General features: G+C 45.2%; 1 protein-coding gene across 1 annotated transcript in view; it reads left to right on the forward strand.

Annotated features, from left to right (window-relative positions):
* Positions 1 to 1,739, forward strand: part of SCML4 (sex comb on midleg-like 4 (Drosophila)) — a gene marked incomplete at its 3' end in the record, with an annotated part of 6,261 nt that extends 4,522 nt beyond the window's left edge. Inside the window, exon 3 of the mRNA XM_010012778.1 lies at positions 1,545 to 1,739. Coding sequence (XP_010011080.1) covers positions 1,545 to 1,739 — 195 coding nt within the window. The remainder of the gene's footprint in view (positions 1 to 1,544) is intronic.
* Between the last annotated feature and the right edge of the window lie 15,399 nt (positions 1,740 to 17,138).

Raw genomic sequence — 17,138 nt, forward strand, 5'->3', positions numbered from 1 at the left:
CAAACATTACAAGCCTACCATTGCAATTTATACTCATTAGTAGTGACTGGAGGCTATAGGACTGGAAAAAACCTTCCAGGTGGTGGAGTTCAGGCAGCCAGATCGTGTAGCCCTCCCTGCAAACCTGTTGACGCCTGAATGTGACCTGCTACAACTCACCCTGGTGGGTCTGTTGTGACCTCTCCACCTCTCTGACGTCTGGGACCTATGCCCTTTTTGATTCCTGGCTAAATATATTCCCTGACAGCTTTTTCCAGGAATTTTAATTGCTCTACTCTTACCCTTGAGTTCAATCTTAGATGTACTTCCAGAGAACAGTCTTCATCCTGCTAGGCCTGAAATACACAGTTTCTCTCAGGTCCTCTCTGCATTGTGAAGAAGGTCACTGGATTACTGAAAGAAACTCAAGCGTCTTCCCACAGCCCCATGTAGCATAAATGGTGATGGCTGCAGTGCCACAGGGGAACTTTTTGTTCCCTGGACATCACTGTGGCCTGCCTATGCACATCTGCAAGCGTGAATTCGCCCTTCTCAAGCCTGGATGACCAGAATGGTGCCCATCAGTCCAGATCGAGTTTCACCAGGACTTTATATAGTGGAATCGACACCCCCTTGTCTCTCCTGGAAATGCCTTGTTCAATGCTTCCTTGAAATATATCTGACTTTTTCATCGCTGTGTCACCTTGGAGGTTCACAGGCATTTGGTGAGCCTGTTCCATCATTTTTCTCCCATCAGGTCATGTTGAACCTCCTTAAAAAGATTACAGATTGCCAAGTCTTTTCTAGTATTTTTTACACCCATTTTTGTTATTGCAGAACTCAAGATCAGACAATCCTTTCTGTACAATCCCCCAGTCCTCCACTGATAATGCCCCTAGCTTACAGCATCAACAAAATCTTTTTGTGCCAGCACAGACCACTGCGGGCTCCTCTCCGGTGCTTGGGGTTACCTGCCAGCAGAGCCTGCTATTGTCTCCTTCCATATGCAATCCTTTCCCGTTTAATGAACAATTTCTCATGCTTAACTGAATTCCGCTGCCAACCTTCCCTTGCCTATACATGCAGTTAAATCCATAAATAAAGATCCATGATGAAGCTGGTAGTCCTTGCTTCAGTACAACCCTGGCACCTCTTATTTATCCAAAGCATATCTTTATTCCTTGTCTCACCATTATCTTTTAAAACCTTGTGTATTGCTGAAGTCAGCCTAATAGCCCACCATTGGCAGATCACTTTCTCCTTCCTTAGACCAAGGTATCATAATCACCTCCTTCTAATCATACAGTACAGTTTTCAGTTGGATGCATATATTAGAAATCCTTGCATTGCTGGCCATGCATCTTTCGGTGTCCCAAGGGGAAGGTCATCTCGCTCACACAAACTCAGCTCCTTAAGCTCCTCCAATTTGTTTTGTTCTTCCCATGGGGTAATTATGTAAAATATTTTAAGGCATACAAATATTTGTGTGAAATCTTCTCCCCTGCTCTCATTCTTCCTCCTGCCATGCATCCCCAAGTATTGCATTGTTCCTGTTTGCTTTCCAGTTTCAGCTTCTTTTGAGGGGAAGCAGCACCTCATGAACGTGTTGGTAGTGAACAGCATCGGGTATGTCCTGCGCTTCCTGAAGAAGCTCTGTCGCAGCCTCTTGTGTGACAATCTCTTCAGCAACCAGCCTTTCCAGCAGTACAACGCCGTGTCGGAAAGCCCAGAGGTGTATGAGAACAGACGGGTGGAGGCAGGTAGGCTGCTTGATCCGCTTGGGCTTAAGATTTAGTAGGGCTGAAGAAATGATTGTCTTTCTGGTCCTGTGCTGTACATGCTAGAGAACTGCAGGTCTCTGTGGGACCTTTCCAGAGGGAGGCAGTGGGATAATTTGCAGTACTTTTCGCAGTGGCTATAGTGGAGGCTTTTGGGTGAGAACCACTGTGTGGAGGAGCCCCAGCAGTGATAGGGATAATTTTTGAAATTATTTTATATCTCTTTGTTTCTTTTATCTCTTTTCCTAAGGAAACAAGGTTCGTATGATCCCATCCTCCTTCTTGCCCATAGCTTTTGGCCTCCTCAAGCATACCCGGCCCAGGAGTAGAAGTCTCAAAGGGATTAAGTTGCTTCAGGTTTCAGGCAGGTGGGAAAGTAGAGGGGAAATTTCTCTCTCCACCCAACTCAACCACCATATTAGACACTAAAGGATCCCCACTAACTATCAAGCCTCCTCTGCTTGCAGACCCACCACAGAGCATTGCCTGTCCCTGCTCCCCAGATCCCTCTGCTCGTGCACTGCTTTGGCTCATTGGTTGCATTGAGAAGTGGGAGGCCAGGTGAGCGCATGGACTCAAAGCCCAAACTTTGGCGTCACCACAGCATGAACAGGAAATCACAGATGTAATGGGTATGCTCTGACCCAGCACTGCCCCAGCACTTCATTACATGCGTGCTTCCCTGCTTGCATGCTGGTCATTTTAAGGATCACCTGTAAAGCAGCACAGTCTGCCTTCACTTGAGGGGACCTCTTTCTGGGTGAGGGAAGAGAGCCACTCACAGCAATGCAGTTTCATTAGCTGTAGCGTGCTCAGCCTGGATCCCATCTGCCTCCTCTACCTATGTGAGTAGATCTAAATGAGAGTCATGATTGCTAAGGGGTTTGCTTTGTTACTTGGAGGAGTGTTTCTCCTAGCTTAAAATGCCTACGGGCACCTGCAAGGTCCCTGGCTTAGTGCTTGATGATGTGAAGCCTGGAGGGGCTGTGACAGATGCACCCAAGGATGGTGGTGGTCCAGAGAAGCACCTGCCCTGAGCAGTGCTAAGCTCTCAAGTGGATGGCACATCCTGGCTTCCTTCTTGCCCACACTCCAGTGTGCTGGGGCAGGGTTCTGGCCCTGAGCAGGACCAGTGGATCTGGGACATGCCTGCAGTACCCAGCCACAGTCAGTGACTGAAGAGCTGCCCTGGGGCTCTGCAGATATTGCAAATGTTAGTTTAGAAAAAAGAAAGATGAGAAGTTATGGCCCTGAACCTCTACTGCACCTGCAGGCTTCCTCCTGATTCAAATTATTTTTTCTTCTCTTTTATTAACAGCGCTGTGGGTGTTTGGGGAGCAGGCTTCTCTCATGCATTCAGTTTAATGGCAGATACATGCTGGCAGCTGAGAGAAAGGTGGTTTAGTGTCCACAATAATCACCCATGAATCACCTGTTTGCCAGGAAGACTGTAAGTGTGTGCTTTACACACTGAAGCTGGGAGTGGGCTGTGCATGCAGTGCAGAAATTGCCTTTTTGTGCAACAAAATCCAGCTGCTACTCTTACACATAGGGGAAGAAAGGCTTGAACCCAGACTGAAAAGCACTATTTTTTTTTACTCTGGACTAGGACATTTGCAGCAACCTGAATATTTCTGAGAGGTCAAGGGATTTCTATAGCACTGAGTGAGTGCAGCCCAGGAGGCCCGGCATTTGCGTTTCCATTTGCATTTTAATTTGCGTTTCCATTTGCATTTAGTTTTGTATGGCAAGGCTGTATGTGGTGAAAGGCAACTCCACAACAGAAGTTTTTACAGTGGCTGTTACACTCTGAGCATCTCCTTCCTTACATAATTGCAATGCAGATGTCCCTGACAACATTCCCACTGGCTCTGCCCAGCCACTGAGGAAGCGGCAAAAATTATTTCTGCCCCAGACCAGGCAGGAGATGTGGATGTAGGGGAAGGCTTCTCTTCCCTGGCTCTCCTACTGCAGGAGGCGCAATTAATAGCCCCCTCTGGAGGCAGCATAGGCTCGGCAGCTGGGCTAGTCAGGGCTAGTGCTGGCCTGGGCTCTCCTCCCTGGAGTGGGATGCGGGAAGAGGGAGTGGAGAATGTCAGCTGCAAAATAGCTGAGGGCAGCGGTTATACACAGGATCAAAACTCCCCACCAGACTCCAGCTTGCTCACCCTGAGGTCTGGTATCCACTGGCTGGCTAGACAGAGCCGTAGCATGGGTCAGCATGCCCTGCAGACATTTGAATGCTCCCCTGTTGAAGTGAGGATGTGGGAAAGGTGATGGAGGAGCCACCTTGACCCCAGTGAGGGAGGCTGTGATAGGCAGCACTGTTTCCAGAGCAGCGGTGTGCTCAGGTGGCTCTCTGAGCTGGCAGCCCCAAAAGGGACTCTCCTTCCATCAAAGGTTAACAGAAGTATGGTGAGACAGGATTTGACAACACTTTCAACACCCTGCTGACCACCGACCTGGTGTACCCAATTTGGTGAACCCAGGTTGCTCTGCTGAAACCTATCCCTGAGCCTGGAAGTGGCTGGGGGAGCTCAGCAGCTTCACCAGCTAACCACTGTCTTCATTGCTGTATGCAGGCTCGAGAGCTAGGGGCTGATTTCAGTGCAGCCAGGTACTGCTTTGGAAAACCCACCTATGGCACCTTCATGCTGCATTCAGCTGGAGTCAGGCAGATACATAATATTCCTGTTCATCGTATCAGGATGTATTCAACACCTTTTTGGCACCAGTGGCATAACTCCAGTTTTAGGCGCTGGGGCTTCAGCCACTGTGTCTATGTTTAATGCTGCATTGACTAAATCTCCTTCCACCTCCCCAGGAGCCAGCATTTCTCTGCAGCAAGGTCAGCACAGGGAGGACCTCTGCTACACAGAATGGAGATGGGGTTTCCCTGTAGTGGCAATAATAAGGAGGACGGTAGGAGCTCTTCTCGCAGATGGGTCTGTGAGGGCGCCTGTTGGGATAGAGCTCGTATGGAAGGAGCAGAGCCATAATAAAGCACCACAGGAAGCCATGCAAGCAGCCACATTTTTCATTGTTTCTGTTCTCCAGCTTGTAATCGAGATGTTCTTTTAAAATCATATGCTTTTCAGCCCCTGTGTACCAATGAATTTAATACATGTATTGACTTCAGTGCAGTTACTCTTGATTTACTCTGCCAGAAGCGAGAAGAAAAGCCAGCATCGTGTCCAGTCATATTAATCCACTTGCACCATACAGGAGTCACCTTTTAACCTCGCCCTGAAGCACATGCCCCTAAGCCATTATTCACTTGTGCTCACAGCAAACTGCCACATGCTAATGGCTGTGTACTGGCCAGGTGGGATTTGTTGATATATGCATATATCACTTACAATGATATTTTAGATGTACGTACTGGGGTGTACACAGCACTGACCTCTGCAATGAGCCTTGCTGGCTGTGCATTACCTTCCCTGCACCTGAGCCCCCACACTCTGCCTGCCCTGCCAGTGCCTCTCTCACTGGCACCCAATGCCTCTCTCTGCACATGGGGCAAGGGTCCCTCTCCAGCTGCCTCCCAACATCAGTGTCTTCACTGTCTTGTCTTGGCACACCTGGGGACGTGCCCCATGGCTCTTTCTCAGCCTTGAGGGGACTTCCTGGCTTATGAGAGCAATTTGTGAGGAGCAGCTGTGGGATAACTTCATCTAGGAAATGCTCATCTTCAGGTCTGCATTGTAGCAAATCCTGAGATGTTACCTGTTCCCACAACATCTGAGTTCAAAGCACCTCTGGACCTGCACACCAGAATTTTCCAGGAGAGTGGTAGTGTAGTTTGAACAAAAATCATGGCAAGATCTGGGTGACCTCTGCAGAAAATGCTGTTAAGTGTGCCAGGGGTTACATGGATGGGAAGTTAACAGAGACCCTGTGAAGTATCTCCATCCACACCCTCTGTTTTCAGCTTTCATTATTCCTCCCATGCTGAGCTAATGGAGGCTGGATGTGAGCATGGGAAAGGGACGTTTCTGGAACACCTACATATAGTTGACATTCACCTCTGCAATATTAGACTGTTATTTTTCACAGGAAAGCAAGTCTGCTATAAAGCTTCTTGCCAACCTGATGGTAGGCATAGATATTGAAGTAGTTCCTCTTATGTGGGAAGCATCAAACTCAATAGGCATCTTCTTTTCCTTTTCAGTCAATCCTTTCCTTGCTCCTTCTGTCCTGAACCTTGGGGTTTGGATATTTTGTACTGTTAGACAATTGTTGTGCTCCACGCAGAGCATGGCTACATGTAGCTGCAGCAAATCTTTCTTTATGCAAGGACTCCTGTGGCCACCATGTATCGTCGCTCTCATGGCAGGGGGGAAGACAGAAAGGTCTGTGAATAAGGTCCCCAGCCTTGCTTGTCCCACCATGGCCAAGTCAAATTTGTATGCATAGATACCATATGGTGTCCCCTACCACTGTCCACAGCACCTTTCCTCATGGCGGTGGCTGGAGGTAGGGCCCCATATGGAGCAGAAGCACAGCAGGAGGTAAAGGTACCCTATGCTACATCAGTGCCCCTGTATATAGGAAGGTGGGCTCTTCCTATCTACAAGCTCTTGAAAAGCTGGTACGAGAAGTGCTATAGCAATACACTATGAGAGTGTGACCAGTAGGGAAGACACCAGGATGGGAGCTGGATTTTGCCAGAGATTTTCCCATTCATTGCGTGGGCAAGTCATCCTTCCCTATTTGAGGGTCTGTCCAAGGAGGGCAATAATTCTTGCTACCATGTGCAAAGCCCTTCTAAAGCAGCTAGGGAAAAAGAGTAACATGATAGAAAACCACATATTATTACAATCAATATTTTCTGTTCCAAGCACCAAATAAACAGCAGCTCAGAAATTTCAGGCCCTAAGAGGGCAAGAAAAATGTTGTCTTTCCCCTTTCTAGTAGCGTGGCTTGTTTAATCTTGTCTTGTTGCATGCTATGAGGAACAGCGCTCCTGGCTTCTCAGCACACTCAGAATAAATGGCTTTTATGGCCATCAATAGTTTCAGTTCTCTTCAGCATTTAATTACCTGCAAAGGCCATTTATTGCCTCATATATTCCTCCACCATGAACATTATCCTTTAAACAATAAATAAAATATTAAGGTCACTCTTAAAGAGGGAGCAGAGGAACTGCACAAGCCATCCAGCCACAGCAAAGTCTAATATAAAAAGTTTGTCTGGTCTTTGGGGTATTTGAATTGATGGCAGAACCTGCAGTAGAGCAGAAGGGATGGGATGGCTGCAGGCATTCCTTCCTTCCTTTCATGCATGTTAAGAGTCCATGCATCCATCAGCAGGCTAGGTGACATGTTCCTTTCCAGACCCAACCCAACCAGCCCCAGGGCAGGGCATCCTACTGACGACCCGCACATTGGGGTCCTGCCTGCAGCTGGAGCACCATACCCAGGACAGGCTTTCTGAAAGGAGGTATCCAAGGTGATAACTGTCGTACAGCAGAAAGAGAGGTAGCTGCAGCTGGAGCCGCATGTTGTCATTCAGAAACCTCGGGAGAGACAGGAACACTTCAACATGGTGCAAGAATTAGGAAGTAAAAGCAGGAAGGTGAAAGAGTCAGGCAATGTTCCTGTGGAGGGGTTCATGGGTGTGTTAGTAAGGGAGCATTCAGGCCATTTGAACCCAGACCAGAATAAGCTAATGAAATGTACACTAAGAGGCAAATCCTTGTAGGAAGAAAAAGAAGAGATGGATGGAATTCATCTGTGATATAATCTGAACTCAACAGAGCTGGTGGAATTGGATAAATTGACCCTTATGACCTTTAAGCTGTGTGATTACTGTTCACTAACCTCCAAATAAGAAGTCCCTTTCTATTCCTTTAAGTTTATGAAATTGTATCTCCCTGTGGATGCTAATGAATGAAGCAGCAGATCCCTCCAGCAGTCAGCCCAAGGGAAATCTTCCTTCCCACCTTCTGCTGGGCTGTATGAGCTTTACAGTCATGAGAGGGTGCAAGAAAATCCATCTCTTTTGAAAAGCTACCCTCAGGGAGGGTAGGCACTCTGCTCCCATCAGTGGACGAGGAGGAGCCTGAAGGCCCTTCTGTCCTTCAGACCAAGATGTGCTCAGAGCCATGCAAAGGCACTGGCAGTGCTGGAGATTGCCTGGGTTGCAATTAGAAGGTTATAAGAGAGAGCTAAGCTATGAAATGAAGTTTAAAGTAGGAAAGATGCTTTGTTTTTCCATATCAAAGCATATGCATAAGGAAAGGGGATGAAATGGTGGGCATAAATGTGTGAAGCATGATGAATGAGATCGTATCCACTACAGAAAAAATGCCCCTAGGTGTAAGCATTTAATTCAAGCTTTGCATGTACAGTCACACGGAGGAAGCACGCACCTTCTTTTGGAGCCTTGGTCAGGTAAATCATAAACTCTGGTTTAGCTTTAACTTTGTTTTAGCTGGGTAAGACTTTCCCATAGAGCTATATGATTACTTTAGAAGATGTCTGAAGTTGGGAATCCAGGCTTTGATTTTAAATAGCTTAAATTAAAGTTGAAACAGGAATTCCCATTCCTAAACTTTTTAAGTATTGATACACATACCTGCCATCCAATATATACATATTTCAAGCAGCAAGATTGGCAAGCCACAGGCCAGAACTGGTGGTGGAAAACTTATCCAACTGCTGCAAGTTAGCCAGCCTGACCCAACAGGTTTTCACAGATACAAAAGGTTTTTTTTCATAGACTTGAGGAAGGGGAATTGGTGAGTTCGTAGCTGCTGGGACTGAGATTGGCCAGGGATGTCACAAGCAGCAGCAGAGAAAACAGGAAAAGGAAGGTTTTGTGAAGGGGAACTAAGGCTTCAGGACCCAGCTATGTTGTATTTATATGGCAGAAGAAACCCCAGAAGAAATATCAGAAAGTCCAGCTGAGCTGCAGCACTGGGCAGGGAGAAACAAAGCCAAGACTTTATGAAAGACCTCATACTTACATATAAACACATGCACAGGCTCATGCTTTATATTTGTTGTACCTAATTTCTGGATGGGATTATTAGTTATTAATGGGCAAACACAGCTTATTTTGCAGTTACTGCACTTTTCTCTAGAGAAATTACTTGTTTTTCAAACAAAAAATTGCTGTTAAATATTTTAAGCCAGAACTAAGCAGTATAATTCAGGGAGATTCATCATGACAGTACCAGAACAGAAAGACACTAAAAGTACTTCAGCTGCAGAGAATCCCAGTGTATAATACCTTGAAATTTTCAAACAGCACAGTCATTTTCAGCTACTCTATTCTGTATACAGCTTTTTGTAACTTTTTTCAATGCTGATTTATAAGCATAGAGCGTAAATTACAAACTACCTGGATAGAAAAGCCCCCCTAGGTACTGCTAGAAGCTTGAGACAGAAAAGATCGATTGCAGCCTCTCCCATCTCCCTTTACCAGTGCAAAACTATTGCTGGGATAAGACACAAAACTATACAACCCTGATAAATCTCCTTTTCATGATATACACTTTGGTGTAACAGAAAGGCAAGGGAGAAGGGAAGAGAACGGAGGAGCAGGTCCACAATCAGGAAGAAGAGACTAAAGGAAGACTTTTTTTCTAAAGGCTGGACCGCTATGCCATGAAATCCCTTTGCCCTCACTCATGGGTATGCAGTTGCCTAAACAATTTGCCTATGTTGTAAGCTAGAACTGAAATCTCTCCATTGTGACACAAGACTCAATCATACCCAAGCATTTATATATATATACATATACATATATATAAAAAATAAATCCTGTATGGGTTATTCATACACACAAGCACCTTTTATTATTAAATCTAACACATTTGTCAGCAGCTAGCTTGTGCATTTACTCCACCTTTTTACTCATTTTGGACAATAAAACTGTGTTGATCTGTTCCCAGCTGGTTTCATTCTCTGGTTCTACTGCATTAAACACAATGCGGCTGTTTCTGGGCTGCAAATACTCAAGGGAAATCATTAAAATAATGAAAAAAATTGCCTATGCTGAAGTCCTTGTAATCAGGACAACACTGAATTTTGGAAAATTCTCTAAAAACTTTAGATTTTTGATGTTAACTGACTGGCAGCTTCTCCTTGGGGGATTTGGCATTTCAGTTACTGCAAAATACTTTTTAGCAGCTAGGACACAGTGAGATGATACATGGTGCAGTAAAGCTTCACACTAAACCCTAGAGAATTCACTGCAGGTTTTATCCCCACAGTGTGACCATGGTTTCAGTGTTCATAATATCTACATTCACAAGTGGATGAGGCTTATTTACATTTTCCTGTTCTGACTGACTAGTACCTCCCCCCGTTTTCTCCCCAGTGGATGCAATTGCATGTTCATATAACCCATGCAAAAGTTATCCCATAAACAGAAAAACAGAGGCATGACAGCCCTGAACCACTGTTGGAGGATGCCCTGGGCTGCCTGCTCACTATCTGCCTCGCTGCAGCAGCCTCAGGGATGTGGTTCCTCAGGGATGTGTCTCAATGCCACCTCGCCTTGGCAAGCAGCAAGCAGCTTGGCTCTGCTGCTATGAACCAGATGTTGCTCCCTGTAATGCTCTCCTTGTGCAGCCACAGGCCAGTGTGGAAAAGGTCTGCTCCTCTTCCAGCTGTGCGGGGTGTAGATTCATGCACCAGAGAGTGGTGTTGACACAGCATAGAAACGCCTGCTAAGGGGTGACATCGTGTTTTCACTGTGCTCCATGTCCAGCTGGGTGATGGAGCTAAAAGGAATGGGCTGGTGCTGTAATCCCAGAGTAAACTGCAGCAGGCAGAGCTGGAGAGTCTTAATCCGTCACAGGAAGCTCTTACCTTTAGATAGATGCCTGCAGGCTCAAGCTACAGGGAAGATAAGGCCGATTTCTGACTTGACGGAAATATGTGAGGCTGTTTGGCAGACGTATAAAAAGTTCTTTTTTGATCTTTTAAGAGCTGATGTTAAAACAGAAGACAGCAGTTCAGAACCAAGGCATAACTTGCACACTCTTAAATACTGTTTGGATCATTCTGCTTTCTGCCTTTCTGTCTTACACCAGATAGATTGACAGTTAAACTCACCTGAAGTATTTCCATCTGCATTTCTGCATTTGCTTTTTGTGTTTCCCTGCTTTTATTTTTCTTTTCATGATAGGCTGAGATTCAGGGTTTCTAACCTCCACAGCTGCTTAAAACTGTTCTCCCCAACCCCACCTCTGCCTCCCAGACATGGCAAATGCCATCCTTGTGTGGGGAACTGGAGCCAAGCACAGGAACTATGAAATACAAGTGAAGATTAAAACTATACAAAGAAGTCTCTCAATAGGATTTTGATACTACGGCTGGCTCCTCTCAAAATGACGGGGAGATGAGCAAAGACTGGCCCTGGCTAGGAGAAAGGAGAGGTCTGAGGAAGCTATGATATCATGCCACTTAAAATATGGAGTTCACATCTGGCCAACCCATTATACAAAATATATGGTAGCACTTAAAAAGGTACAGGGAAGAGTCAGAGGGCAAACCCCATCACTAAACAATATGAGGACTAGGAGACGACACAAAAGAGGAAAAGTGGGGGCAGAGAAAAGAAAGAAAGAAACCTGTATTGACTGTGAGGAGAAGAAGTTAATGGGGAATTTAATTAGAGCAAATACAAATGATCAAGCATGGCAGGTTGTGGAGTAAAAGGTTATGAAATGACACAAAAGTATTAGCCTAGAAGGAAGGGCAGTTATCCTGGAAGCTACCAGTGTGTAAAAAGAGGAACCTCTGGTTTGGGGATCAATGACATGCACAGAGGTGGGGTTGGGGTTTCCATCAGTGTCCCATGCAACATTCAGTTGGCTGCAGCCACTCCATGGTGGTGCCAGACATGGCCATTAACTGGGAACAGAGACCTTGGTCCCACTGCCCTGACCTCAGGCTCAGCTGCCCAAGTGGCAATCTGGGGATGAACCCGAAGAAAGGCAAGGTGGTATCAGGAAAGGGGAAACTGGATGAATGAAAGTGTGAGATGGATGGAAGGGGAACAGCCTGCGGAAGAAATGGCTATGCAGGTCAGCAGTGTGAGAGGAGGGAAAAGAGGAAAGGGAGACAGGAAAATAGCTGGCAAAATGGAAAAAAGGGTGATGCTGCTGGTGTGGGAAAGTAGCAGTAGAGCAAGACCAAGATAGTGGGAATATGCTGGAAGAAGCAATAGGAAGAGATGATAGGGAAGAACAGAACGAGGAGCAGGTGGGGGGTATAAGGGAAGGAAGCCTAAAACAGGTAAAGGGAGAGAGGGATTCTCCTGGTTTTGGCTGAGGGCAAATAAATTAACATTTACAGACTAAAGCCAAAACCAAAGCACTGTACTAGCTACTAGGAAGAAAATTAATTCTATTCCAGACAAAACCAGGACAGGGATGTAAGAAGAGAAATGATGAGGGAGCAGCAGCGGGTGAGGAAAGCGGCACAAGATGTGTTTGGTCTGGGAGGAGAAGACAGACTAGAGTGTGTCTCTGGAATGCAGAAAGAGCTTTTATCTATAGGAGAGATTTTAGCAGACTATGTTTGTTTGGGGGTTTTTTTGAGATAAAGAAGAAAAAGTAAGAGAGTGGATCTCAGGATCCAATTGGATCATTCAGGAAAATGTCAACTAGCGATCATCTTTCCTGGTATATGCTCTGCTGCATTTCCAGCTTGACTTAGAATTGATTTTCATTTGCTTTCCTAGTGCACAATGGGAAAGGCATAATTTTTTTTTTTGTCTTCCTAGAGTGTGCGTATCCCCAGATGCTATCAGAGGTGCACTGTATGTTTTCTGCATTCACATACACAGTATGTGGCACACCATAGTGGCATAAAGATACCACTGAGGCAAATGACTTAACATTACAGATAGGAGAGACAAAACAAGTATTTTAATTCATCCTAACTGAGAACTGCAGTCCAGAGATGATGGATAACCTGACCAAGGTCACTCCAGAGGTCTGCAGCAGAGCTGGGATGTGAGCTGAGCTGTTTTAAGTCTCAGCTGACCCATATTCAGGATCTTGGCTAGGAACCATACAGGCTGCTACTTTAAAGAAACTCAGCTAAAGAAATGTTCAGTTTTAAAATGAGAAAGCCGTTGTTTTCTTTCTCCTCTTTGCTGCATTTTAAGGTGTGCTGGATGTAACCACCATGGGCTTTTCAATCCAGTTGCCTGTGGACCATTCATGGAAAGGAAAACTGCGCCAAAATGGCTTGAGCATCTCAGGGTGGTGAACAGCTGTAATGGGCACTACTGTGCTTAAAGCGAAGGCTTGAAGCAGCTTCCTTATAAATCCTGCTTTAAAACATTGTGTATTAATTTCTTACTAGTGCTTGCCCTTCTGCTGACTACCTAGAAAATAAAATACAGAAGTGCAACAGAATAGAGAAGGGCTAAGCTACAGATTTATGAAACTGTTACATTTTAAACTTCAATAGAGAGTTATGTTTTCTTCTATTGTCTTAGAAAACATGTTTTTCCCTAATTGGCTGAAGTGGGATTAGTATCTGTGAAAGCCACACACTTTACAAGGCCTTCTGGGAGCTTACAAAATGCAGATATTTTCATACATATTCGTAGAGCCCCAACCCATGCAGTCTTTCATGGTATAAACTAACAAGAAGCTGGAGAAATATGAACATGAAGAACTTCCACAGTCTTCTGTAGTTTTTGAACAGTGGAGCCTGTCCCTCCCTCTGCCTCCTGTGCCACTATAAGGGACCTTGGACCCCCCCCACGAGCCCTTGCCATGATCCTCCCTCACCATCTTTGGCTGCTTCTTGGAGGGGAGAAGACATCAGTTATAGGATCAGAGGACAATTCAGGTGGAAAGCCAGGTTAGGCTCCTGCAGTACCCCACTTTCTACTGGCCTCCATACAACCCATTAACTGTTACCCACTAAGCCTGATCATCCAACCAGTTTCTCACTCATCCCAACCACAGTGTTCTAACTTGGATGCAAGAATACTGTAGGAGATAGATAGTGTTGAAAGCCTTGCTAAAGTCAAGGCAAATAACATCCACTTCTCTCCCTTTGCCCACAAATCCAATTGCTTTATGATAGAAGGCAATCAGGTTGGTCATGTGTGACTGATCCTTGGTGAACCCATATAGACTGTCCCTGGTCACCTTCACTTCCTTCTCTGCTGCTGGGAAGGGGTGTCATGAAATATAGAGTCCTGAGCTGAACTGTCACCAGGGACCGTGTCACCCCACAGGGCATAATGGATCTATCTGTGTCCTGAAAGTCTCCTGGGCCCACCTGCATCTTCCTTCCCACGTGGTGGGACTCTCCTGGCGTTGTTGCAGGGCATGGGCTCATGGAGACATGGTTGCTCAAGGGGCACCAGCTCGTGCAGTTTTACAAAGCAGCCCATACTCAGCAGGGAGCACAGAAACTGATCAGCATCATTTAAAACTGTGTGATTTAAACCCTGTAACCACACATACTTGAATGCACAGTCTCCTTTTTCCTAATCTAATTGTGACCTGCATTTCATCATGAGCTTCTTTTGGTCAGGAGGAGTTGACTCTGATGAGTTGCTCTTGTAATCTACTGACTGCTCATGTCAACTTGAAGATCAGGAGCTTAGAAACCTGGCTGCTTGAGATGATCCCTGCTCTCCTCCTGTCAATGAAGACATGAGTACGACTTTTTAAATTCCCAGAGCACTTTCCACTGCGGCACATTTCAAACAGTAATGACTGGAGGCTCCTGCTTGGTCCATGGCAATAGGCATCATTACTCCCATTCTGGAACCAAGCAGAGACATGTGGAATAAATTGATCTAGATCAAGAAAAGAGTGTGAGGCAGGGTCAGGAAGAGAACCGGCAGCATCAGGATCCTTGTCATACACAACTCGTGGGTGTCCTTACACAGGGATCTTTCACCTGCACATGTCTTATTGCACTCAGACTACTGAGATAGTCTGACATAAGTCAAAAATTCCCTGGTGTACATTCACAGATTTTGGAGCAATTTATATCCATAGTAATAAAAGCTGTATGCTGTTTATTTAGCAGGGCTCTTTTAATGTGCTGTTTGTTGTTTTGATAGTCTGTGTCTTCTTCATTTTGTAATCATATTAAAAGAGCATTCTTTTCCTGGAATAAAGAGGTAATGATTCACAAGAGGCATAATTATTCCATGTGGTGCAGGCAGGATGCTGCAGAAAGAGCTGTCTTCTTTATGCATAAGAGGCTTTTATTGCAAGTGTTCTACACAGTAATTAAATTCCTTTGAACGAGGAGGCTTGATTGGTTTTTCTTTGGTTTATTGGGAGGAGTCTGAAAAGCAAGGTATTTAGCTCAATTGCTATACAATTTTGGCATCTTTCGGAAGTTAGGGAGAAAGATTCCGAGTGTCTGATTCCCATTTCTCTTATGCTAGTGTTACAGTAGCCGAACTCTGTTACATTCAATTGAATTACTCCCTGTCTGTATTTCTGTGAGAATCAAGCTCAAAAATTCCTGGCAGAAAGCAGCAGGATACCTGAATGCATGCTGTAAGAACCCAAATTATCTAAAGGAAAAAGAAACCTTGCTAAAGGAAAGTTAGTTGCAGTTGCAAAGGCATGTGCCCAGAGCAAGGCAACTTCACATTTACAGCTGTCCTTCAGATCTGATGTTTGCCTTATGGCAAGTCCAGCCTTGGCCCAGAATGGGTAGAAGTTTTAAAAGACAGCAGCAAAAAAATGGAAAGTCAAGCAATTGTATAATAAAAACCTGTGCTGTGGCTTGACACACGAGCCAGGATGCTGGCATGGCACAAATCTTGAGTATTCGAGTTGTCAAACTAAATCATGTTTGTTTAACGTCAACTACTGTACGCAGCTGCCAAGGGATTTTTTTTTCAAAGGAAAAGAGTAAAACATAAATTAAAAGGAAAACTATTATATACAGTCCCAACATCTATTAGCAATGGGGTTTGGATCTTGTAACATAAATTACAGCATAAATTCTTTCTGGTACTCAGTAAGGCTGCCCAATATGTCAGGAAGAGACTGTTGCTCAGGGCGGGAAGGAGATGTGCGATACCACAGGGGTAATTTCACCCTGCTCAGATGTCTCTGGAGGGAAAGTGTACATGATGAGGAAAGTGGCATTTTCAAGAGCTCAAATAAATGTCATGGGGCAATGGGAAGCACTTTCCTAATCTAGGGGCTCCCTGCCTACCAGATGTTAGCACCTTGTTTCATCCAGTGAGAGTGCAAATCTCTGAAGTGCAGGTCGCCAGTATTTGCAGAGCTTATGTGAAGGTTTGGATCTCAGAGAGGTTTCCAGGGACTCTGCTTGAATCCCTATGGTGATGGTGATCATGGTGGAGGAGAAGGTCCTGTGGCTGGGTGTGGGGAGGCCTAGTTTTGCAGGGAGAACAGCAGTGGGAATGAGGAGCACCTATCTTTGACTATGTTTTGTGAAGACAAAAAAGGCAAGTAGGAAGGAGCTTGGATATCAAGGCCTGTTTGGATGAGACTGAGACTGGACAGAAGAGGACAATGGCACAGACATGAGGGTCTCAGTCCAGACAGCAAAGCAAGATGGACCTAGACCTAGGTCTGAGGGGAACTGGCAAAAAAGTTTGTGTACTGCAAAACCTCAGGTTAGGCGTGCCTCATGCCTGTGCATTACACCACCAAGCAATGGGGAATATAAGTCTCTAAAAGAGTGCAAAATCAGGAGTCTGAAAAGCAAAGTATTTAGCTCCTACACTGTCTGCAAAATGCAATGCAGAGGAGAGGAACCAGAGCAATGGTTTGCAGTTGACTATGATGGCATCACGTGTCTGAACATGAGCTGGGTCTGAGTGACTCACACATCTCTGCCCATGATAAACTTTGGGCATGCTCATCAGCCATCAAGCCTCTTCTCCTTGTGAGATATCAGGTCTGATGGATGTCTGCATCTGAAGATATTTTCTAATTAATTTTGGCAATTGCAGCCAGAATGATTTGGTTTATTACCTTCACTCCCTCGTACTGACTGCCAGGCATTACAAACCCAACAAACTGCTTGTCCTGTTGTCCTCCTCTGCCTTTTTCCTTTCAACTTCCATGTTTTTAAATGAAAGACAGAGCAAAAAATAGCTGCAGAGTCCTCCAGACTCGGTGGTATTCGGGGAGCACCATGAGGCAAATGTGTGCTTTACGGAGAATATTGCCATGAGCTGACAGATGAGTCACATCAAGCCACAGTTTCCCTGTTGTGACTCTACTGGCTTCTGAGTGGCTGTGGTTCTTTTTGTTATTTATTAATTCTCAGTAAGGATCCCTCCCAGAGCTAGCTGTCTGTACCGAAAGCTGAAAATAAAGTTAAACTTTTTAGCAATAAAAGGAGGGATTTTTGGCAAATATACGTATGTGTGTATATATATATATAT

Source organism: Nestor notabilis, unplaced genomic scaffold (assembly GCF_000696875.1).
Source record: "Nestor notabilis isolate BGI_N333 unplaced genomic scaffold, ASM69687v1 scaffold31434, whole genome shotgun sequence".
Taxonomy (NCBI): domain Eukaryota; kingdom Metazoa; phylum Chordata; class Aves; order Psittaciformes; family Psittacidae; genus Nestor; species Nestor notabilis.